The sequence below is a fragment of the Neolamprologus brichardi genome, chromosome 3 (genome assembly GCF_056152115.1).
Source record: "Neolamprologus brichardi isolate AB-2024 chromosome 3, ASM5615211v1, whole genome shotgun sequence".
Classification (NCBI taxonomy): Eukaryota; Metazoa; Chordata; class Actinopteri; order Cichliformes; family Cichlidae; genus Neolamprologus; species Neolamprologus brichardi.
The window spans coordinates 28,765,752-28,788,879 of NC_142106.1; the positions used below are offsets into that span (position 1 = coordinate 28,765,752).

General features: G+C 39.8%; 2 protein-coding genes across 2 annotated transcripts; both read right to left on the minus strand.

Moving 5' to 3' along the window:
* Positions 1-7,189: 7,189 nt before the first annotated feature.
* On the minus strand, positions 7,190-15,858 carry LOC148104139 (uncharacterized). Its single transcript, XM_087835876.1, has 9 exons — positions 15,575-15,858; positions 15,333-15,469; positions 14,793-15,087; positions 11,851-12,002; positions 11,472-11,763; positions 9,616-9,761; positions 9,084-9,351; positions 7,331-7,509; positions 7,190-7,251 (listed from the first exon to the last, which is right to left on the minus strand). Exons 1-9 carry the CDS (start codon positions 15,577-15,579, stop codon positions 7,190-7,192), a joined length of 1,536 nt encoding a protein of 511 aa, XP_087692002.1. The 5' UTR covers positions 15,580-15,858.
* A 2,161-nt stretch (positions 15,859-18,019) lies between these two features.
* Positions 18,020-21,872, minus strand: LOC148104140 (uncharacterized). Its single transcript, XM_087835870.1, has 7 exons — positions 21,706-21,872; positions 20,239-20,750; positions 19,896-20,084; positions 19,670-19,765; positions 19,316-19,469; positions 18,991-19,167; positions 18,020-18,859 (listed from the first exon to the last, which is right to left on the minus strand). Exons 2-7 carry the CDS (start codon positions 20,746-20,748, stop codon positions 18,816-18,818), a joined length of 1,170 nt encoding a protein of 389 aa, XP_087691996.1. The 5' UTR covers positions 20,749-20,750; positions 21,706-21,872; the 3' UTR covers positions 18,020-18,815.
* Between the last annotated feature and the right edge of the window lie 1,256 nt (positions 21,873-23,128).

A 23,128-nucleotide genomic window follows, 5' to 3' on the forward strand; every position in this document is an offset into this window, starting at 1 on the left:
TCTCTACACTGGCTTCCTGTCTCCTACAGGATCCAATTTAAACCTTTACTTTTTGTTTTTAAGTCGCTTAATGCCCGAGCCCCTTCTTACCTGTCTGAGCTCCTTTCTGTTTATGCTCCTGGAAAAACCATGAGCTCTAGCTCAAAATTAATGCTATCCATTCCACAGACTAGTCTCAAATCTCGTGGCAATAGATCCTTCTCTGTGGCAGGTCCCAGACTTTGGAATAGTCTTAATTTATATTAGTTCTGCACAAACACTTGATCAATTTAAATCACTACTAAAGACACATTTCTATGCCCTGGCTTTTAACACACTATGACCCAAGCATTTTGGTCTTATTTTAATAGTCTTAGTTATTGTTTTAATTCTTTTATTGTCCTATCATTGTTTTATATTGTTATTATTGTTTTACATTGTCTCTTTTTAATGGCATTTTTATATTGTTAAGCATTGACAGCATTGTCTGTCTGGAAACGTGCTATATAAATACATTTGACCTTGACTTTGACCTTGACCTTAAAGAAGTTGACCTTAATGGCAAATAAATACATAAATAAATAGATAGAAATTATTAGTCCAAATCTCAGAGTGTCAGATTTAATAGCTGCTTGCACTAGCACAAAAGTGCCTGTTCGCATGAACACTCCAAGGGTTAAAGTACTTCTCCAAGTTCACAAAACACATGTAGATTGGTTGGGCAAACTCCCACACTTTGCCCTCTCAAATATTCTTGAGGGGGCAAACACCCCACCCAAGGACTCTCTACTACTCTGAACTACCGTTTGATACAAACATGCAGATGTCAGGACCTGTTCTCTGACCTGAAGGCACAGAGAATAAAGCCTCTTGTTCACTGGGAAAAACTCCAGTGTACAGGTAGCAAGCTGGAGGGATACCAAGATACCCATTCCAGCCTATCGCCTCTCACCAAGGGCAATTCCAGACTGAGGCAGAGTCCAGGCCCTCTGCAGTAGACTGGTTCCAGAACTCAAGGCATGTGTTGAGGTGAGCTGGACTATATCTAGCCATTACCTCTCAACCTCACACACTAGCCAGGCTCCTACCTCACCAGAGAGGTGATGTTCTATGTCCCAGTCGCCAGCTTTGGTAGCTGGAGATCGGTCTGCCAGGGTCTCCACCCTTGCCTGTTGTGTACACATAAGGGTCTTCTGAATTGCTCTTTGTGTAGCCCCTCACCCAGGACAAATTTGCCATGGTAAACCCTACCAGGCAGCAACAACCCCCTGACAACATAGCTGCTGGGATCCCTGGGACACGCACATCGCTGCAGCATGATAAGGTAGCGATGCACTGTACAAAAATAATGTATATTGTATTTTATATGGAAATTTAGTTGACTTCACATTCATATTTTTTAAATAAAGTATAATTTATATATAATTACAATTTAAAATGTATTTAGAAACATTGTTGTTAATAACAATTTAGCATTAAAAACACATAACACAAAGTTATATATTGCCACTAAAAGAGTTATAAAAAATTGCACTGTATATCTGTGGTTTCTGCAAAAAAAATATTAGTTAGGTTCTAAGGAAAAAAATCTGTGAATCTGAAATCTGTGAAAGAGTTTTATTGTTTTCTCAGAAATGACATAGACATTAGTGATGTGAACATTAAGTAGTATCACAAGCGACAAAGGACCCATTACTATCGAATACTGTTCACAAATCTGTTTAAATCTGTGTTAGTGAGAACTTCTCGTTTGCTGAGATAATCCATCCCACCTCACAGGTGTGGCACATCAAGGTGCTGATTAGACAGCATGAATATTGCACAGGTGTGCCTTAGACAGCCCACAATAAAAGGCCACTCTAAAATATGCAGTTTGATCACACAGCACAATGCTACAGATGTCGCAGCTTTTGAGGGAGAGTGCAATTGTGTGTGAATGTGAGAGTGAATGAATAGTGGAATTGTAAAGCGCTTTGGGTGCCTAGAAAAGCTCTATATAAATGCAATCCGTTATTATTATTATTATTGGCATGTTGACTGCACGAATGTCTACCAGAACTATTGCCCATGAAATGAATGTTCATTTCTCTGCCACAAGCCGTCTTCAAAGGCGTTTCAGAGAATTTGGCAGTACATCCAACCGGCCTCACAATCGCAGACCACTGTAACCACACCAGCCCAGGACCTCCACATCAGCATGTTCACCTACAGGAAGGTCGACCAGGTGGAGACCAGCCACCCAGACAGCTGCAGCAACAATCGGTTTGCACAACCAAAAGATTTCTGCAAAAACTGTCAGAAACCGTCTCAGGGAAGCTCATCTGCATGCTTGTCATCCTCATCGGGGTCTGGACCTGACTACAGTTCGTCACTGTAACCAACTTGAGTGGGCAAATACTCACATTTGATGGTGTCTGGCATGTTGGAGAGGTGCTCTGTTGATAGATGTTTTTACTGTTCAGGGTAGATGGCAGACAGCTTGTGTGGCGTCGTGTAGGTGAGCAGTTTGCTGACGTCAACATTGTGGATTGAGTGGGCCATGGTGGCGGTGGGGTTATGGACAATGAACACGAGTGCATTTTGTTGTTGGCATTTTGAATGCACAGAGATACCGTATTGAGATCTTGAGGACCATTGCTGTGTCATTTATCCATGACCATAACCTCATGTTACAGCATAATAATGCACGGCCCCATATTGCAAGGATCTGTACACAATTCCTTGGAAGCTGAAAACATCCCAGTTGTTGCATTGCCAGCATACTCACCAGACATGTCACCCATTGAGCATGTTTGGGACGCTCGGCTCGGCGTATATGTCAGTGTGTTCCAGTTCCTGCCAATATTCAGCAACTTTGCACAAGTATTGAAGAGGAGTGGACCAATATTCCACAGCCCACAAGCAACAACCTGATCAACTCTATGCCCATTGCACACCATTTGCCTCACACAGTACAACACATCTCCATTAGATGTGTTGCACTGTGTGAGGCAAATGGTGGCCACACCAGATACTGACTGGTTTTGGGACATCTGTAGCATTGTGCTGTGTGATCAAACTGCATGTTTCAGAGTGGCCTACGTTCACAATGCAGGTGAAAGCACATCATCATTTTTGACCCTATGCGACACATATCCAATCATGGTATGACAGTTTGAACTACACAAATCCGATATTTTCAAATCTGATCTGGGTCACTTTTGTATGTGGTACTGAATCCGATACATATCTGATGTTTTAGAAAGCGACTGCTGTTTGAACGGTCATGTCACATGAAATCCGTCTTTTATGTCACTGACACAAGACAGACGCCAATTATCAGCTCTGGAGAAGCACCCGAGAAGACATTGTGAACACTTCCTGGCCATCCAGTGTAGATGTCAGTGAAACTGTTGGGAAGACAACGTTGGAGAAACGTGAACATTTTATTTGTACTGTATAATCTGCAGATTCTGACAGAAATCTGCAACTATCCTTTGAAGCACCGCTCCTCTCTAAAACAGCAATAAGGATAATTATTAGGCCATATGTAAATAACAAAATAACTTTATAACTTAAAGCAAAATTGGGAAACATAAAGTCTGAAACAAGTCTTTATATTAAGGGCCATCAGTCAAACAATTCTGTTTGCTCTGGGTCTAAACAGAGCGCGTTGTGTGTGACGTCTTCTTTTGCGCATGCGGGCCGCTTTGAGGGTTCACACTAGAGCGCGTTTGCTGTCACATTTTATATATAGTGTGAACAAGCAGACAAAAAAATCAGATTTGATCAAAAAATCGAAATTGAGCATTAAGACCTGCAGTGTGAACGTAGCCTAAGGCACATCTGTGCAATATTCATGCTGTCATGCTTGACATGCCACACCTGTGAGGTGGGACAGATTATCTCGGCAAAGGAGAAGTTCTCACTGACTGAAATCTGTGAACAATATTTGATAGTAATGGGTCCTTTGTGTCTATAGAAAATGTTTCAGATCTTTAAGTTCAGCTCATAAAAAATGGCATATAATGCGTTTATATTTTTGTTCAGTGTAATATATTAACCCTTTAAAGCCGGCGGGAGTGGGCACGCTCCGTTTTGCGTAACTATTTTTAAATCCCGGTAGCACTGCAACCACGCACGTTTTTTGCAAGTTATGTAATTACTATGCACTTAATGCATACATATTATTAGATTTTGGGCTATAATGGTTGTATTGATGTATAGCAACTTGAAATGCTCCCAAAAATGGCACTACAGCATGTAAAAATATAATATAAGCTCTGGCGGACTTGGTTCTATGGTAGGTCTTAAAGGGTTAATGGCATGTTTTGTGCTATATCCACAACTGAAAACTAAGATTTTGATGTATATACATCATTGTATTTGTAATGTTGAGAACTTACAAATGTGCGTTCACACTAATACACAAACAATTTGAAAACATGTTTTTTGTTTGTTTTTTCTATCCCTTTTTAAATAAACTTTATCCCCAGATTGTTTTTAGCTTGTGAATCGGACAATTCCCCCCCTAAAAGAAGTCACACAAATATTTTGTTGTGTTAACAAGTATATGTCTTGATGCATGTGCAATCACCCGGGTTATTAAATCCCAAAAGGTTAATTCTGTTCATCTGGACGTAGTGTTTTCAGTGGGAGAAACATCCAAGTGACTTCTTCAGTCTCAGCTGACTGCAGGTTTCCCCAACCTTATAAACAGTAAATTTTCATAATGACTGAAACCAGCCCACTGAAGGAACAATGGGCTGGGAGGTCAGTTCCTTGATCATCAAAATTCTCCTGACTAATCATCAGCAAGCACTGATGGCTGATCATTGACCATTGCTCAACGGTCATGAGTACCATTCAGAGAGAGTTGGCCTTCTCGTTTGGCTCTCAGTGAAGGCGGTCGCACTTTTCTCCTCTCCTCCTTACCCTTATCTTCCCTGCTTAGCCTCTGTGTCCTTGTCTGTCTCATGTGCATTACTTTTCCCTGGAACAGTCTCTCACTGTCGTTCTCTAAAACCTAAAAGAGAATTATGGATTTGATCAACTGGTCTCTGAATGCTATTGACACCCTCTTCTCAACGAGAAGTCTGGGCTCGGGAGAGCCCGAGTGCCCTGGAGGGACTTTCCCTGCCGGATACACGATGGACGGGTGGCAGAACTGGAGAGTCATGTGCCTGGCGGGACTGTCGATCGAGGACGCTGAAGATATCTACCTATTCGGAACCATGATAACAGGGTTCTTGCTGATCGGAGCTGGCATGGCCCTGACTTATCGGAGAATTGAGAGAGCGGAACCGGCTGTTCAAACCCCCCCCAAGGCTGCCCGCTGGAATCGAAGCGACTGGACGAGTCGCGACCTCTCACAACGAACGCAGCATGGTTAACACCTTGGAGACGCTTACAGCTGCTGTGAAGGCTCAAAACAACACCATTGAGCGTATGGTGGGATACATCAGAGAGGGCCCTGCTCAAAATGACAACCTTGAGCGAAAGTTGGATCACATCACAGAACGGATCACTGCAGTTGTGAGGTCTCAGAATCAAAAGAATGACAACACCACGGAACAGAAGTTTGATACCATCATGGGGAGGCTCGCGGCTCTCCAACGGGAGATCGAGAGACCAGCATCAGAGTGTTAAAGATCAGCTTGAAAATTCTCGTGAGCTGCTCGTATGGAAAGAAAATCAACAAATTCGGGATCAAAATGCAGACACCACCACGGCGCCAGCTGTAGGCCCAAGGCTGAAGCCGGACAAACACTCCCTGATAACGACTGTGTGATGACTATTCTCCCCATCCCATGCAAGGCCACCTGGATTGGCTGGAGGACTGTTTACTTAGCCTGATAGGGCGAAGGACACTGTCTCAGCTGAACTATGGACACGCACACACACACACTTACACTGATAAGCACTCATCTCCCCTTCCCTTTCCAACGCCTTCGATGCTTGTTACCTCCTGGGAACACGAGGCGGGTCTGGGCCCGCGCTGGCGAGTCGGTGCAGTGGCAGGATGTCTGCTGTGTTGCCTGGGATTACTCCTTATCCCCTACCCAACCCTTTTGCTGGTCACGTGCTCTATAATGTTGTACTTTGGACATTTATGTGCTTTTCTGTGCAGAGGAGTTTTTTTGTTTCCTGTTCTCATGCTGTCCTCCTATAGCCCAGCATGAGTAGAGGTCTCTTTTTTTCCTCTTGTACTTTTTCCCATTGTAATGTCCATTTCAGTGGTTTTTCTGTATCAACCGTTCTCTGACTTGTATCCCCATGTGATGTCTGTGTTGTGTATGTAAGGTCGGGGGGCGGGTTCATTCCACTGCAGGGCAACCTACCTCTGCATGTGGCGAATAAAATTTGAACTTGAACTTGAACTTGAATGGCTGCAATCACAGCATTGTATGATGGTGAAAGATGCACCCTTAGGCCCCCTCCTCGATTCAGAGATGGTCTTTCCCTTTTTAAGTAAATGGCCTCCTTGCATCCCTTCTCAAACCAGCCTCCTCCCTGTCCGGGATACATCCTCATCATTGAAAGCGTGTCCACTGGCCTGTAGGTGTGGAGTCCTGGCCTGTCGAGTTAGCTCTCCTGTAATGTGCCATCCACACAACACAGAAGAACTGAGACTGAAGAAGTCACTTGGATGAGTGATGAAATGTTTCCTACTGGAAACACTACGTCCAGATGAACAGAATGAACTTTAGCAAGTATAATTAGGATTAAACAAAACAGTAAGGATGGTTGAACAGAGACTATCTGCATATTTTGGAAACGTTTCTATCAGACAATTTCATAACATACAACTGTATCTGTTGCTTTAATGAATTTTTATTACTTTGATGACATTTGTAGTTTTACATTTCTCAGGTGTCATCTGCATTTCATCACTACGGCTTTCACAAAAGTGTAGAGTTATGTGGCTGAATTCACAACCCCTGCAAATGCAGAGGAGTACATTACAGGGTAATAAGCCCACACATTTTCCATAGGTACATTTGCTATGAGCATGAGGTATGAAATAGCCAGCAGCCTTTTAAATAGAAATCAGTGCTATAGTAGCTACATGCAGTGCATCATAAAGTCAAAAAAAGGCAAACATGGTATTGTGTGCAGAAACGTCTTATAGTTTTTCTGTAGTATAATTTACAGAACTAAAGGAGTGCAAAAAGGTTTCAGATATATGTATTTGTATCCATTCCATCAGACAGTACATTGTTCTCCTTTACTAAGGACTTATAGGATCCTTGGTGCTGTAGAAATAAACTCTCTGCACAGCATCGTCAGCACCTGAAAGAACATGAGTTACAGTTAAATTAAGGCAATGTACGATAATTGCACACAAGCTTTAACGTGATGTAAGTAAAACCTGATTGGCAGATGAAGTTGAGGTTCTCTCCACAGGGCTGGTCCTGCCAGAGGAAGTGCTCCGTGCTGGCCACACCTCCACAGGTGCTGGAGTAGCTGTCAGGAACAAAATCTTGTGGCCAATTTAAGAAATGCATGGAATATCCAGACATCCAGAACCACTCGTCTGCTCTGAGGGATCTGATGAATCAGAAATGAGTTAAAATGTTTTTTTCAATCCAAACAAATACAAGGACGCACAGCCTGAGACGTCTTCATCTATAAAAAATGTCTGAATTTGCAAAATTCAAATTGTCACGGCGTAGGAAAAGAGAACAGGTTAGAGCATCAAGCCTCTAGCTATTCTGCATGAGCTTAAACATGAATCATGACTCTGACTCTGAAACAAATCCGTCATTTGAAATTACATTAGCATATTGCTAGTGTTACACAAAATAGGTGAAGCACATTTCACAGAAAATGTAAAATACACACACAAACATTTAATTGGAGCACCGAACACTATTTAAATTTAGAGCTTTAAAAACAGGTTTATATTGAAGGCTTTGCTGAAAGAAACAGAGCAACAAACAGAGAGTTTATTATAAATAGATTGCAATTATATAGGACTTCTCAACAAAAAACATAACAAAACAATACACACAAGCTCTTTTTCAAATCAATCTCACACCTCCTAATCATATATTTATGATTCTTGAATATATAGTAGAAAAGATGGCGGTGCACAGTAGAGCACAAAGTATTATTTATTGTATTTTTTTTATTACTATATATATATATATATTAGGGGTGCAACGATACTCGTATCGATATTGAATAATATATAATCAATATCGATACGAGTATCGTTGCACCCCTAATATCTATATATATATATATATATATATATATATATATATATATATATATATATATATATATATATATTTTACTTACAAAAAAATCTGTTTCTTCATTATTTTGTTTCTTTTCACTCCAGGACTGTGTGTACATAATTTCATTCCAAATCATGTTAACATGGGATGCGAATGACAATAAAGCTCCTTGAATCCTTGAAATATTTTACAGCAAGCTTAGATCTGAGTAATAGAGCAGATTGGATCGATGCATTCTGTGTTTCTGTGAGTGAGCTTGCAGTTGTTTGTGTTTTCAATTCCTGTTTTGATATCACTGTCGTTTTATGTTGAGATCTTGTTCTTGTGGTAGTATCTCGGTTCTGGTTCTTGTTTAATATTAAAGTTTTGGTGGCTGTTGGATTACTTCATTGAAGGTTTGTTGTGGTATTTAACACTGAGATGCTAGTACACAAGACAAAATATAAAAATATATATATTTAAAAGGTATCCTACTCACTAACAGGTGCCATGATGAAGAACACCTGTCAGTGTTCCTAATGTTATGCCATTTCTTTCTACCATTTCTACCATTTCTTCATCTTCTTAATTTCATGTTCTCCTGGTTGCTTCTTATTTTGTTGATTGTCTGTTCATTTTGAGTAATTCTGTTTTTTTCTTTTGGTGATGTTCAATAATTTCTGTTAATCACTGTTTGTTTTTTTAGTGGTGGCTCTTTTGTGGTCATTTTGCTCTGAGCTGAGAATCCTACATAAGCTGTGGATTACTTATTACTTGACATTAAGACAGTTGTCAGCAAAGGTGCACTATGTAACTGGAAAACAGAATGAGCTAATTTATATTATTTCTTGCTAATTAGTTTGGTTGTTAAAAACACTAATTTTCTCATTTCATCAGTACCTGCGCAGTCCCATCCAGACGTGGTCTGTGAGGGAGAAAGGAACGAGGCCCAGCAGCTGCTCCAACTCGCTTTGCTCCTGTTGGCTGTGAAGGCTGAGCAGGTCCCAGTAATAACGTCTACAGTACATCAGAGCATCAGACCAGCAGAGCCTCTCTCCCACCACCGTCACGTTCCTGCCACCAAGCTGCATGCTAACAGTGGGAGGAGGGCTGGAAGGAGGGCTGGAAGGAGGTGGAGGTGTCGGTGAAGGAATGACGGCTTCTGGTGCTGGAGAGAAATAGATTTGTTCTATGTTTGGCTCTTCTTTAATTTTTTTAACAGGTTAAACTGTATCATTATCATGCACCCAATTAAAAAGGGAAGACTGAAAACCAAAAACAAGTTCAATTTTTCCACTGTGTAGTGGAAAATGAAAAAACATTAAACACTAAAGGGTTAAAGCTGTTTCTAAGTTTGGAAGTAATTTTCCAACAGTCATACATCCACACATGACCACAACAGATCTGCTAGAAAGAAATCTTATGGCCTTACCAGGCAGAGAAGCAAACACCTCCACTTCACACAGCGTTAGAACTTTCGGAGATCCTGGTATGATCACACTGATGTAGCGACCTTCCATTTCATTACACTGGAATGTATATGTTGGTGTACCCGCTAATGATTCCAGAATGCCACACCTGATGGTGTTACACAAACATCAAAGTGAAATCATCATCATCATTTTTCCCTCTAGACCAGGGGTCGGCAACCTGCGGCTCCGGAGCCGCATGCAGCTCTTTTGTCCTTATACTGCGGCTCTGGGTGGTTTGGGAAAATAAATTAGAAGTATTTAGCTGAAGTGTATTTTATTTGAGTTTAGTTCTTTTTTTACCTTGTAGTTCTAAATTGGAAGATTATTGTGATTTTGAAATATAAAAATAAAATTATATCTTATTATTTTTTCATTGTTCAAAATAAGCATCACACTCGCGGAAGCCAGTGTTCCCGCCGAAACGCCGTGCATTTGTCGAGACTTTCAAACCCAGGTAGGCCAGTTATGGATCTTCAGATCCACATTATGTCGGCAGCTATTCTCCACCGTGAACTATCTTAAAAACAAACACAGCTCACGCCTCACAGATGGCAGCTTACAGTCCTGCGTAAAGATGAAAGCCCCGATTTGCAGACGCTGTGCGCAGAGGTTCGGGACCATAAGTCTTATTGTAAACATATCACGGCAGACCCGACGATGTTTGCATGAATATGCTTTTCAGCATCTCTTTATCGACCACTTTTCACACACGGTTGCTGTACGCATACAGCCGGCTGTAGCTTTTCAGCTCACAGCCCGACAACACAACAGCAGAGAGAGCACAGACTTTAAGGTGGCAAGGCATGATTGCGGGTGCCGCTCAGGTGCGTCCGACTCCCCTGCAGCGGCGCTGCAGACCACGCCCCCCACACACATTAACCAGGTAAAATACATATTTAGGCAGAATTTTGCAAATATCTATTTGTTTTTTAGCAGCATAGTGCTTTTTTTCCAATGACTTTTTAAAAGTCAGGTTAAGGCTCCAAAAGCACAAAGGCGATATAAGGATGGCGGCTCACAACAGTTTTTGTTTGCTACATGGATCATTTTTGTTCAGCTGGGTGTCTTTCCTTTTGTTATATTTCTTTAAGAGTTCAAAATGTTTTAATTACATAAATAAAATGTAATTTTCTCTGTAACTTCATGGAGTTCATAAGCAACACCTTATTTGCTCTGTGGATTCTTTTAAAAAGCAGTTAAAAACTTTTCTGTTCAAACAAGCCTTTTGTTGATCTACGTATTTTATATTCTTTACATTATGTACATTTGATCTTTTACATTGTGTATAATGTCTATTGATTGTATTGTTTATTTTAATATCTGTGTACAGCGCTTTGTGACTGCCTGTCTGTGAAAAGCACTTAATAAATAAACTTTACTTACTTAGTTGTTCACACAAAGCATAAAGGTAAAAAACAATATATGCAGTGTTATCTTCATTTCAGATGTCAAAAGGTACTTGCGGCTCCCAGTGTTTTCTTTTGCGTGGAAACCGGGTCCAAGTGGCTCTTTGGGTGTAAAAGGTTGCAGACCCCTGCTCTAGACCTTTTTCACTAGGACTTTGGGTGTTGCTGATCCAGCAGTTACATTTACAGCCACTTTCTTTGGTTTTGTATATTGAATAGTTATGCTATTTTACAGTCATATGCATGACATGTATATTTCAGGTGGAAATAACAGAAGTCGCACATTGGGAGTGTTTTCAGTTTATATCCTGTAGTTGTTTATTTAATATCTCCAAGTTCTGGTTAACATCATCCTCTACATGTGTGTTTGGATCCTTTGAATCCTTTCTACTATCAGTCTCGTGTCTCACCTGGAATTTGTGTTGCCATTCTGCTCCAGTGAGTCTCCAATCAGGATCTGTGCCCCAAGAAGTCTTTCAGAACAACAGTCTTGTCTGTTGATGATGGTGACAGCAGTGACTTTATAGACAGCCAATAAGTCTACTCTCCACCAGGGATTCTGCTGTGTCCAAGTGTGGGTACAACATGAATAACCCCAGAATTCAGTTCTGCACCCATCGACACCTTTAAAGGGTATCCCTGCATGCTCTGTTGATGACTGCACTGTTTTTTTGTTTAAGGCCACATTTTGAAGCGGCTCCACTAAATTGTTGAAAGGAACAAACAAGTATGAATCAGTATCAAGCAGATGTGTTTCAATAGTTCAGATCCAGTCACTTAAAGCTCTACCTGCTGGGGCAGCATACACCTCCACCTCACACAGGGTGAGAGTCTTCTTCTGTCCAGGAAGAAACACGTTCACAAAACGACCCTCCATGCTGCCTCCATCACACCGGTATGTGTAGGTTTTACCCGCTTTGATATGTGAGATGGAAGCACACCTGACACCAATGGATGGGGGCAATATTAAGTTGACATAATTACTTTCTCAAGAAGAGAATGTAACTGAGAACATAGGAAAAAAGTGCATTTTCAAGCCTTTTGAAAGTTTTCATAGGTTTTCCCAAAAAATCACAGAAGCTTTTATTGGTTCCTTTGCTAGTTTCAAGTAGATGACTTATCAACGAACTGATATTAATGACCGATGTAAGCTATTTACATCTCTATGGCATTTATAAGAACCAATACATGACAATTTAAAGAGTAAAGGACAAGTGTGAAGAAATACCCTTTAACCTTATTGTGAATGTTACACATTGCATAATTAGTGATTAATTAATCCAAACAATTTGCAACTGTTCTCTAATGTGTCTCCTATTTTTGTTTATCTGGTTTTGTATATATCCCTCTTGACTGTATATATTTCTCCTGTTGCTATTTATTTCTGCTGTCTACTATTTATATTTTATTCTGCTGTACATGTACAATGACAATGAAGGGCTACTGTATTCCATCTATTCTAGTCTATTGTAACGCAAGGTTTCAGCACATTTGGAACAGTGCAAACACAACAACAGAGCACAAACAAGCAAATAACTACACATAAGACATGTTAGGGAATGTGTGTTGTGTTTTTAAAAGGAAATTAAAATATCAAATATCAAGATATAGAATATCAGAGTTTTTAGAATGTCAGATTTTGAAACCTGTAAATATACACGTTTAATTTCATTCAGGTTTATTTATATACAGTGGGGCAAAAAAGTATTTAGTCAGCCACCGATTGTGCAAGTTCCCCCACTTAAAATGATGACAGAGGTCAGTAATTTGCACCAGAGGTACACTTCAACTGTGAGAGACAGAATGTGAAAAAAAAATCCATGAATTCACATGGTAGGATTTGTAAAGAATTTATTCGTAAATCAGGGTGGAAAATAAGTATTTGGTCACCTCAAACAAGGAAAATCCCTGGCTCTCACAGACCTGTAACGTCTTCTGTAAGAAGCTTTTCTGTCCCCCACTCGTTACCTGTATGAATGGCACCTGTTTGACCTCATCATCTGTATAAAAGACACCTGTCCACAGCCTCAACCAGTCAGACTCCAAACTCCGCCATGGCCAAGACCAAAGAGCTTTCGAAGGACACCAGGAAAAGAATTGTAGACCTGCACCAGACTGGGAAGAGTGAATCTACAATAGGCAAGCAGCTTGGTGTGAAAAAATCAACTGTGGGAGCAATCATCAGAAAATGGAAGACATACAAGACCACTGATAATCTCCCTCGATCTGGGGCTCCACGCAAGATCTCATCCCGTGGGGTCAAAATGATCATGAGAACGGTGAGCAAAGATCCCAGAACCACACGGGGGGACCTGGTGAATGACCTGCAGAGAGCTGGGACCAAAGTAACAAAGGTCACCATCAGTAACACACTACAACGGCAGGGAATCAAATCCCGCAGTGCCAGACGTGTTCCGCTGCTGAAGCCAGTGCATGTCCAGGCCCGTCTGAAGTTTGCCAGAGAGCACATGGATGATACAGCAGAGGATTGGGAGAATGTCATGTGGTCAGATGAAACCAAAGTAGAACTTTTTGGTATAAACTCAACTCGTCGTGTTTGGAGGAAGAAGAATACTGAGTTGCATCCCAAGAACACTATACCTACTGTGAAGCATGGGGGTGGAAACATCATGCTATGGGGCTGTTTTTCTGCCAAGGGGACAGGACGACTGATCCGTGTTAAGGACAGAATGAATGGGGCCAAGTATCGTGAGATTTTGAGCCAAAACCTCCTTCCATCAGTGAGAACTTTGAAGATGAAACGAGGCTGGGTCTTCCAACATGACAATGATCCAAAACACACCGCCCGGGCAACAAAGGAGTGGCTCCGTAAGAAGCATTTGAAAGTCCTGGAGTGGCCTAGCCAGTCTCCAGACCTCAACCCCATAGAAAATCTGTGGCGGGAGTTGAAAGTCCGTGTTGCTCGGCGACAGCCCCAAAACATCACTGCTCTTGAGAAGATCTGCATGGAGGAATGGGCCAAAATACCAGCTACTGTGTGTGCAAACCTGGTAAAGACCTATAGTAAACGTTTGACCTCTGTTATTGCCAACAAAGGTTATGTTACAAAGTATTGAGTTGTATTTTTGTTATTGACCAAATACTTATTTTCCACCCTGATTTACGAATAAATTCTTTACAAATCCTACCATGTGAATTCATGGATTTTTTTTTTCACATTCTGTCTCTCACAGTTGAAGTGTACCTCTGGTGCAAATTACTGACCTCTGTCATCATTTTAAGTGGGGGAACTTGCACAATCGGTGGCTGACTAAATACTTTTTTGCCCCACTGTATACTGTAAGGAAAGCACCCTATAGTATTTGGGCGATCACCCTAACAATCAAGTAACCCCCTGTGAGCAAGCACTTTGCAATGGTAAGAGGGGGAAACTTTCTTTTAGTGGGGCGCAAACTTCAGCAGAATCAGACCCGGGGATGGGCCAGACCGGTTTGGGGGTGAGGAAAGAAGACAGCGAAGACATAAGACAAAACACCAACAATTGGAGAGAAAAGACAACAATTTAAAGACATTGCAGCTCACTGTATTGTGATGTTTATATCGATCTTAAAAATCCTAAATTTGTTGCACTGCAGTTAAAAGGTTGGGAAATCCACTTATTATATGTTAGTTCACCATGTGGTGGACAAAATGAATCTTGTAAACTTTTGGCTTATCACTGTTTCAGTTATACTTAAAAACTCACTTTACATTGAAACACTTGTAATTACCTGGGATTATTGTTTCCATTGTTCTCCAGTGAGTTTCCTATTCTGATCTCAGCTCCATCCAGTCTTTCAGCACAGCAGTCTCCTCTGTTGGTGACTTTTACAGCAGTGATTGTAAAGCTTCGCTGCAGGTCCACCCTCCACCAGGGGTTGGTCTCGTCTTCAGCCGTGTGGCTACAGAACCCATTGCTATAGAACGAGTTCCGTCTGCCATCGATGGCTTTGGACGCAGTGGCAACAGAGAGTGTAGATGACTGGGTAGCTTCTCCTTTGAGTGCCACATTGGGTAATGGGTATCCTTGAAGGAAAACCAAGAAGACATCATCATTGTCAATAGTTAATTATATTTGTTGCAGAAGGTGCAGAGTGCAGTAAGTTTGAAGACCACACTTGGCTGTCATTCTGGCTCAAAGACCTTTAAATATACAAAACAACAAGAAAGATTAATTTGTGTTGGGAGGTGGGCCATTTGGAAAATTAACAACAACTTGAACAATCAAGGCCTCAGACTTGTGTATCAGCATCAGGCTGAAATGTGATTACCATAGTAAACTTCAACCTCGCAGATGCTAAGAACATTTTCACTTCCTGGTAGAAACACGGTGACATAGCGTCCCTCCTTGGAGCTACATGGAAAGTAGTATGTCTGTCCACTGGGAATATGAGAGATGACTGCACATCTGTGTATGAGAAAGCCAAAAAGAAGAAAAAAATAAGAAGGGACAATATGCTACTCAAATAATGATTACTCATGTATTTTATCTGTCTGCATCAAGCTGTTTCACCTCATGCTTTCAATGTCATTGATCGCTGCTGACTTTCCAATCCAGATTTCAGCACCATCCAGTCCGTTTTCCAGTTCAGCTCTATTGGTTATTATTACAGCACCAATTGGATACACATTTACCAGGTCTACCCTCCACCAGGGATCAGATTCTGACTTGGTGAGTGTACAGGACCCTAACTGATATCTTGATTCTCTTCTCCCATCAACTGCTTTGCCAGCAATACCCACGCTGTCACCAACCGAGGACTGGATAGCCTTTTGGTTCAGTGCCAGGTTATGGAAAAGATAACCTTAATATAAAAAAATTAGTTAATATTATGAATTATTCTCTAATTTTTTAAAGATTGTTTTGAGGGAAGTGAGGAAAAAGTTTACCTGTCAGCACTCTAGATATCATCATGAAGGAAATCCCTGTTAATGTAAAGAATTTGACTTAAAAAATATAAAATATAATTTATATCATATTCATGTTTAACTGTAGTGTTTGAAATTGTGTAAAAATGGGAATTTTAAAGGGAACAGCATACTCAGCAACATCTCTGCTGAGTGACTGTTGATGTAACAAGCAATAAAACTTAATTAAATTAACGGAGTGGATATAAAAACAAGGAATCATCAAAACCAGAAACAGGTTGTGTCTAAATGTGTCTGAAAGACACCTGAAGCTACACTGATTGATAATTCCGATTAATCCTCGCTTGAATAGCTATTATTCCAGATCTGACAACAAGTTCTCAAGTATCTCACCGTTGTTTTTAAGACTTGTATATATTTTCATATCACCTCTGTCCAAAATGTTGCCTCAAGACTTTGCCTAGACCAAGATTTAAGTAAAAGAACACTAAGCTACTACTCAAAGTATTATCATCATTTTTGTATATGATAATGATTTTGAGGGGTTTTTCCAAGTTTTAAAATGAATTAAATCAAGTGTAACTGAAGATACTGTAAATTGACTTACCAATGAAGATGCAAACATAATTTCTCCCACTCATGGCTTTGGAAAATAATCACAGCTATTGTCACTTTACTGCGACTGTGGTTTTCTTCAGAGCATAACAAATCACAAACCTTTCTACCTCATTTATTCTGGTGCAAACAAACATGTAAATTTTTATTCAGTGCTGTTTGCATGAAGGACAACACACCCACATATTGCATTTGCTTCTTCTAAACAAATCTTGCTTCTGAAGTTTTCATAAGTTTTCTTATGTTTTGTCCACATCGTTGTTAAAGACTTTTCTCTGTTTCGTTCCCCTTTTCTCATTACACATTTATGTTCCACACACCAAATTTTTCTTTGTATCCAAAACTCTTGGTCAAACAGCTCATTATGGACTCTAAATATACTCAGTAATAAGAAATGTGTTTGAGCAATATTGCCCAACACAATTTACAAGGTTATTAATAAGCAAGAAATAAAAAATTACACACTGACATGTGTAACACCTGAACAGACCCCACAGGTCTCGCACAGGGTTTGGTTTTGTGTTTTTTTGCTATTCTTTCATTTTCTAGAAAATTTGCTCCTGGTGATGTCACATAATTTTTTCTGTGTGTACTTTTATTAGTGCTTTACAAATGTTTTGTGGTTTCAGCGAACACCAGTCAAAAGCACCCAGTTCCACCCAGTTTTAATAAATGGAATTATTTATTTAGTAAATGTTTGACATGGGTCTTAAATTTAAAAAATCACATAGGATTCAAGGTGGAAATGAACGCTCTTTAGGTCACGTTGAAGAAGAATGACTCCACTGCTGTAATAATCACCTGGATGAGGTTCTTCCCAAGCTGAAAGTAATCAAAAAATGGAGATGTTGGATCAGTTGACATGTCATACATGTTTGTATGCACTTGTTTGCTGTTGGACTACACAGCTGCCCTTTGTCACAGATTTTGTTCATTATATTTATGGACAGAATTTTTAGTTGCATTCAAGGTGGTGGTCTCAGGATCTCGTTTCTGCACTTTCCAGATGATGTTTTTCTCCTGGCTTCATCAGACCGTGATCTCTGACTCGCACTGGGGGTTTTCCCAGTTAAGTGGTGGGATAAGAATTAACATCCTCAAGTTCAATGTCATGGTTTTCACCTGCTCCAGGTTGGGAGCAAGTTTCTAGAATATGTTGAGGAAATCAGGCTCCTGACACTGATGTGGCTGCTGTGCTGCTCTGTTTGGGTAGAGAGAGATCTGAGCTTGATAGTGAAGGTGTCACTTCATATTGATCAGCATTCGTATCCTTATGGTCACAAGCTCTGGGCAGTGACTTATTTGGCTGACTCTTTAATATACGGCAAGACACAACTGCACCGCATGAAAAGTGCATGTAGTGAAAATATTGTAGTTTTAAGTAATTTCATTTGAAAACACCCATAACCAAAATTGACTAAATGTTAAAAGTTCCAATTCAAATCTAGCAACATCCATCAGAAAACACACAAAATAATTTTTTGATAAATATTTAATTATAAACATTTAATACAAAATCATTACATAAGCATCTTCAGTAGTACCACATATAGCATTATTTGTGAACACCTGCTAAAAAGCAAGCAACACATGTGAACATCAGCCACTGAAGGCGTCATTGTAAAGGTACTGCTGAACAAACACCATTCATACAAACAACATACAACAGAAATATACTATCAGAACATAATTCTTTTTAAATGCACCTCTGCCATTTGCTGGCATCATTGTCATCATCAGCAAATGAATTTTGCTTTTGGTGTTCTGAGGGTAGACAAAGGCAAACAATGGTTTACCAGCAGTTTCTGTTTACACAGTTTAGCAGTTTAATAATCAAAGTAACCATAAACTTACCGAATGTTTTTGCTTAGAAATAAAAATGTGGGCTTTAAAGGGTACCAGACCGTTTACCCAAAATTTGCATAAATTGCACACACTGGTAAAAGCCATGATTCTGGTTCACTTAATTCAAACTATGTGTTCGGTTACTCTTAATAATTCAGTTGTGCCCCATCTTACCACACCGTTTTAAAGAGTTCTACAAATGATTCCAACAAAATCTCTAACTGCATGTAAAAGCAATATAAAAAAAGCTTCTCGAAAGTGATTGCCCTCCACCAGTCCTTCTGATTTTTAATGTGACCTTTTCCCACAAAATTAATCATAGCAGTCTGGTACATACTGTTGATAGTAAACCTGTGAGTTGAAAAATAGTAGCATGGTTGGATAGGGAAGTTTTAATCTGTTATGTAGGGCAGGTTTCAGTTTCCTTATAGCCAGCTCAGAGTCAGGATGCCCACAGTGATCAGCAAAGCTAGAGGCGAGGAAGGAAGAACAGAAGAACAAGTATTAAGTACTCTACGTGTTTCATGTTTGAAGCACATATTATTTTCTCAGGTAAGTATTAAACCAAAAGAAAGAAGAAAACTTATCTGGCACTTTTACCTTGCATCATTGATTGCTGGATTGTAATTGCATTAGCCGCAGAGGTGGTGGGGGGTTTGGTGGTGGTGGTGTTGGTGGAGTTGGAACTAACCAAATTGGTGACGGTGGCAGTAACATTTCTCAGGTCTACCACATTAGTTCTTATTTGGAAAGCAGGGCTACCCAGATCCCCTGAAGCTGAAAGAACAAGCAGAGAAAAAAGATCACTGATGTGTTTAAAGTGCATAACAACATATTGATATATTGTCAGTGATGGTCTGTGTAACCATCATTAAAAGAGGTCTGTTAAAGGCGCAATTGATGTGATGTTGATGTGTTAGCTTACTGGCATTGTAAGTTCCAGTGGAGACTGACATTGAGAAACTTGTACTGTCTGTGGCTGCTTTAGTTTGGGCGCTAGTAGAGTCTGGTACTGTGGCATCAAATTGACACTGGATGTTCTTTCCATTGATTTTGCCCTTCACATTGTTGACTTTAAGCTGTGGAAGAAAACAGATCACAAAGAGAAGAGCTTAGTTTTTATTAGGATAATAATTTCTTCATTATTAAACTTCAATGTAAGTGAAGGCAACACAAGGGCATAAGCAGTGATAGGCAGAATGAGCATTTGTCACACACTCCAACCCTAAAAAAAAAGTATTATTAAAGTGTTTTTCAAAAGTCTGCTAGTAGAACTCACCGTTGTGGGATTCAGCTTGCCATTGTTGAGAAGAGCACTTATGTATCTGACTACATTGTTGTTATTTGCACAGATGTAGGTTGTGTCATTGACTCCCTGTGGTGAAGAACCAGAAATTGTAAATGTTACCTCTCTATAAAGATGACGACTAACAAAATACTAGACTGTGTCATTGTTAAACTTTACTGTATTTTCATCTGTGCTAAAAGGATTAAATTTGACATACCAGTGTGGTGTTCTGTGACAGGGTGAGAGCAGCGTAGCCGTCTGATTGTCCTGACAGTGAAAACTTAAAATTTTGACCTCCCAGCGCTTGGCTACCAAGGAAGAAACATGTCCCACTGGAGGGGTCGCAGCCAGAGGGCTCTGAAACGCACAGCTGTGTCTTGCTACAATTATCTCTAGTAAAAGAGGTCTGCAAGGATAAATAAGATCCGTGTTAGAGAGTGGTTTAGTTGTATACATTAATAGGTACTGATCAATGCAACTGCAACTTGTTTTTGTCAGTCTTCTGCTATAGTAATTAACAAATAATTTAATTTATTTTTAATTTTTTCTACATTACTCACATTAAGAGTTGTCACATTGCTGTCAGGCACTAGTGGGGCAGGTGTTGGAGCTGCAGTCGTGTTGGAAGTGGTGTTGTTGCTGGATGGTGTTGTGGAGCTGGTGTTGGAGGTGGAGTTGTTGCTGGATGGTGTTGTGGAGCTGGTGTTGGAGGTGGAGTTGTTGCTGGATGGTGTTGTGGAGCTGGTGTTGGAAGTGGTGTTGTTGCTGGATGGTATTGGGGTGCTGGTGTTGGAAGTGGTGTTGTTGCTGGATGGTATTGGGGTGCTGGTGTTGGAAGTGGTGTTGTTGCTGGATGGTATTGGGGTGCTGGTGATGGAAGTGGTGTTGTTGCTGGATGGTGTTGTGGAGCTGGTGTTGGAGGTGCTGTTTGTGCTGGTAGCATTTGTGCTGGTTGCTGGAGTCACACTCATTGTGTTGTTGGGTGCTGCCGTAGCGTTTTGAGCATAAGTGCCCATGAAACACCCAGTCAGCATCACAAACAGGAGAGTGAGGACTAGTCTGCTGTCCATGCCTAAAACAGAGGGAATAACAGAGATTGAGTAAACTCTAACTATTAACTGTAAGTGAAGTAAAGTTTATTACAGCACTGTATTTAATAACATCTACTGTCACTACAGCTACTCTCTCTCTCTCTCTCTCTCACTCTCTCTCTCTCTCACTCTGTGGTTTTTTCATCATATCATTTGTCCACCAGAGTGCACTCTGACTCACATTTTACAATATCTTTAGCACTGAGGCCAGTGCAAGCATCAGTGTACACATCAAAGCTAAACAAGCAGAAGGTGAGTTGTGAGTTGGTTTGGAATTAAAAATCAACCTCATCATCTGTGTATACCATTCAAACATAACATAGGGAATACTGGCTTATATAACAACGGTGAGGACTTTTACAAAATAATCAGTAGCACTTACAGTACAGGCTCTAGAATTAAGTGCAGCAAGAAAACACATAATTTGTTTCTACAGATGATATAAGTATGGAGTTAAATAACAAAAAAGCGAAACTTTAAACCACAAAATAAAACACTAATAAATCCCAACACCAAATATCACATGAAAAGTTGCTCAAATAAATAAGAAAAACAATCAAACTAAACTGGCAACTGTACCATAAATGCAATGAAACATTAAGATTAATAAAAAGTAATAAAGTAATGAAAGTAATAAATTCGTTTATGTTTTTAAATGATTAATATATTGTAATTGGAAAGTAAGCCTAACAGTCTTTCAGTTTACAACAAAGGTACTCCAGACTCTAAAAAAGTTATTTAGGTTATACTGCCATATATATATATATATATATATATATATATAATGAAATACTATTGAAAACTAATTGCAATCCTAATTTATTTATTGTTACAATAATAAGTTACTCTTCACAAAACATTTTAGATACTGAATGTCAAACTTAAACAGATATTGAACAAAAAAAAACTCATTTAAAAACTGATGTTTTTACCTACCTGTAAGTTTTCTTATTTCCAGTGCAAATAATGAAAGAAATTGAATTAAAGATATATCGTTCCTCAGATTTAGCCTACGTAGTTTTAGTCTCAGGTAGGGCTTGGAGGTGGACCGCTTCTGATGAATCCAGTGGCGTCCAGTTGAACAAGTGACACCTGTTCACTTTCTGTCACTGTTAAATAAGCAGAGGGGAGGGGAGAAAATTGCAAGCATTACAAGAGCATTACATGTGAAACTCTGCCATCACTCTAGTGATCAGGGTGGGGCGAGGAATAAGGGTGTGTTGCGTTGAAACAAACCTGAATTTTGTCTTTTCACCTCTTTGTTTTAGAGAGTTTTGTTTCTAAATGCACCACTTCCTTGACAATGCATGCAACTTACATGGATATTGCAGTAAAAACAGGGGATCTACTTCAATCTTTAATGTGTATATTTCCATCGAACAGCAATGAGACTAATTACCAAGTATTTTTATTAACTCTGAAAATGTACAAGAAAGAAAGAATGATTGAACAGGTCACAGAGGCATTCTGGTTTATACATACTTGGACTGAACTGGTTGGGCTTTTTTTTCAAATATCAAAATATTGTTACTGACTGTTTAAACCAATTCTGAAACTTTTAAAGTGAAAGAAAATTGATCTGCCTCAAAGGCACAAGGCACCTCTCAACAAATGGCCACAAGGCACAAAGCTCGGTTTGTTCCTCTTGGCCATTTGTGTAAACGTAATATGTTCCATTGTCTAAAGTGGGTTTTAAGTGTCCTCCTGAGAAGAAGGCCACTTAAAAGATTTGACTTAAGATCAAGGTCCAGATCTGGGAGGAGATTCATCAGGACATCATCGCCTATATGATCTGAGTGCTTTCAAAGTGTTCCTTTCATTTTTTTTCAGCAGGGTAGTTGCTTCCTGTGGATATGATCTTTATGTTATTCTGTTTATTGTGTAGTGTATTGACTGTAAAAGAATTTTTGGATGTCTACTAAAATCCAGCAACACTTCTGTCGTGCACTTTCTTACTATTAACTAATAAATAATCTGACTTGTTCAATTTTTTTAACTTTATTATGAACACACCTCTTCGAAATACACTGTTTCCTTTTCCCTTATTGTGTTTAAGTACACAGACACTAAAGTTCTGATATCTGTGTTCACTTAAGTTTTATTCGGTGCTTCAAGGTTTTTGCAATTGCAGATCAAATCTTCATTGTTGCTACTTAACTTCCACTTCAGAATTTCCGAGAAAGAATGAGGGTGGAACTCTTACACGTCAGTCAGTGTATATGTTTGGCAAAAATCAGGGTCAGTGGCGTGAAGGTATCTCTTCGTCATGCCTTTAATATGCAAAACTGGTCGTGCTGGTTGAGTTACTGCACATGAAACTGGTCATATGCTTCCCTGGGTTTTTTGGGGTCAGGTGGGT

Coding starts and splice junctions, on each gene's coding strand:
- LOC148104140 (XM_087835870.1), bottom strand. CDS start 20,748: ATGGACAGCAGACTAGTCCTCACTCTCCTGTTTGTGATGCTGACTGGG. Junction 19,766..19,895: donor TGTCACAGAACACCACACTG/GTATGTCAAATT, acceptor TCTTCACCACAG/GGAGTCAATGACACAACCTA. Junction 18,860..18,990: donor CCAGCAATCAATGATGCAAG/GTAAAAGTGCCA, acceptor CCTCGCCTCTAG/CTTTGCTGATCACTGTGGGC.
- LOC148104139 (XM_087835876.1), bottom strand. Junction 11,764..11,850: donor GGTGTATGCTGCCCCAGCAG/GTAGAGCTTTAA, acceptor TCAACAATTTAG/TGGAGCCGCTTCAAAATGTG. Junction 9,762..11,471: donor AATGGCAACACAAATTCCAG/GTGAGACACGAG, acceptor TAACACCATCAG/GTGTGGCATTCTGGAATCAT.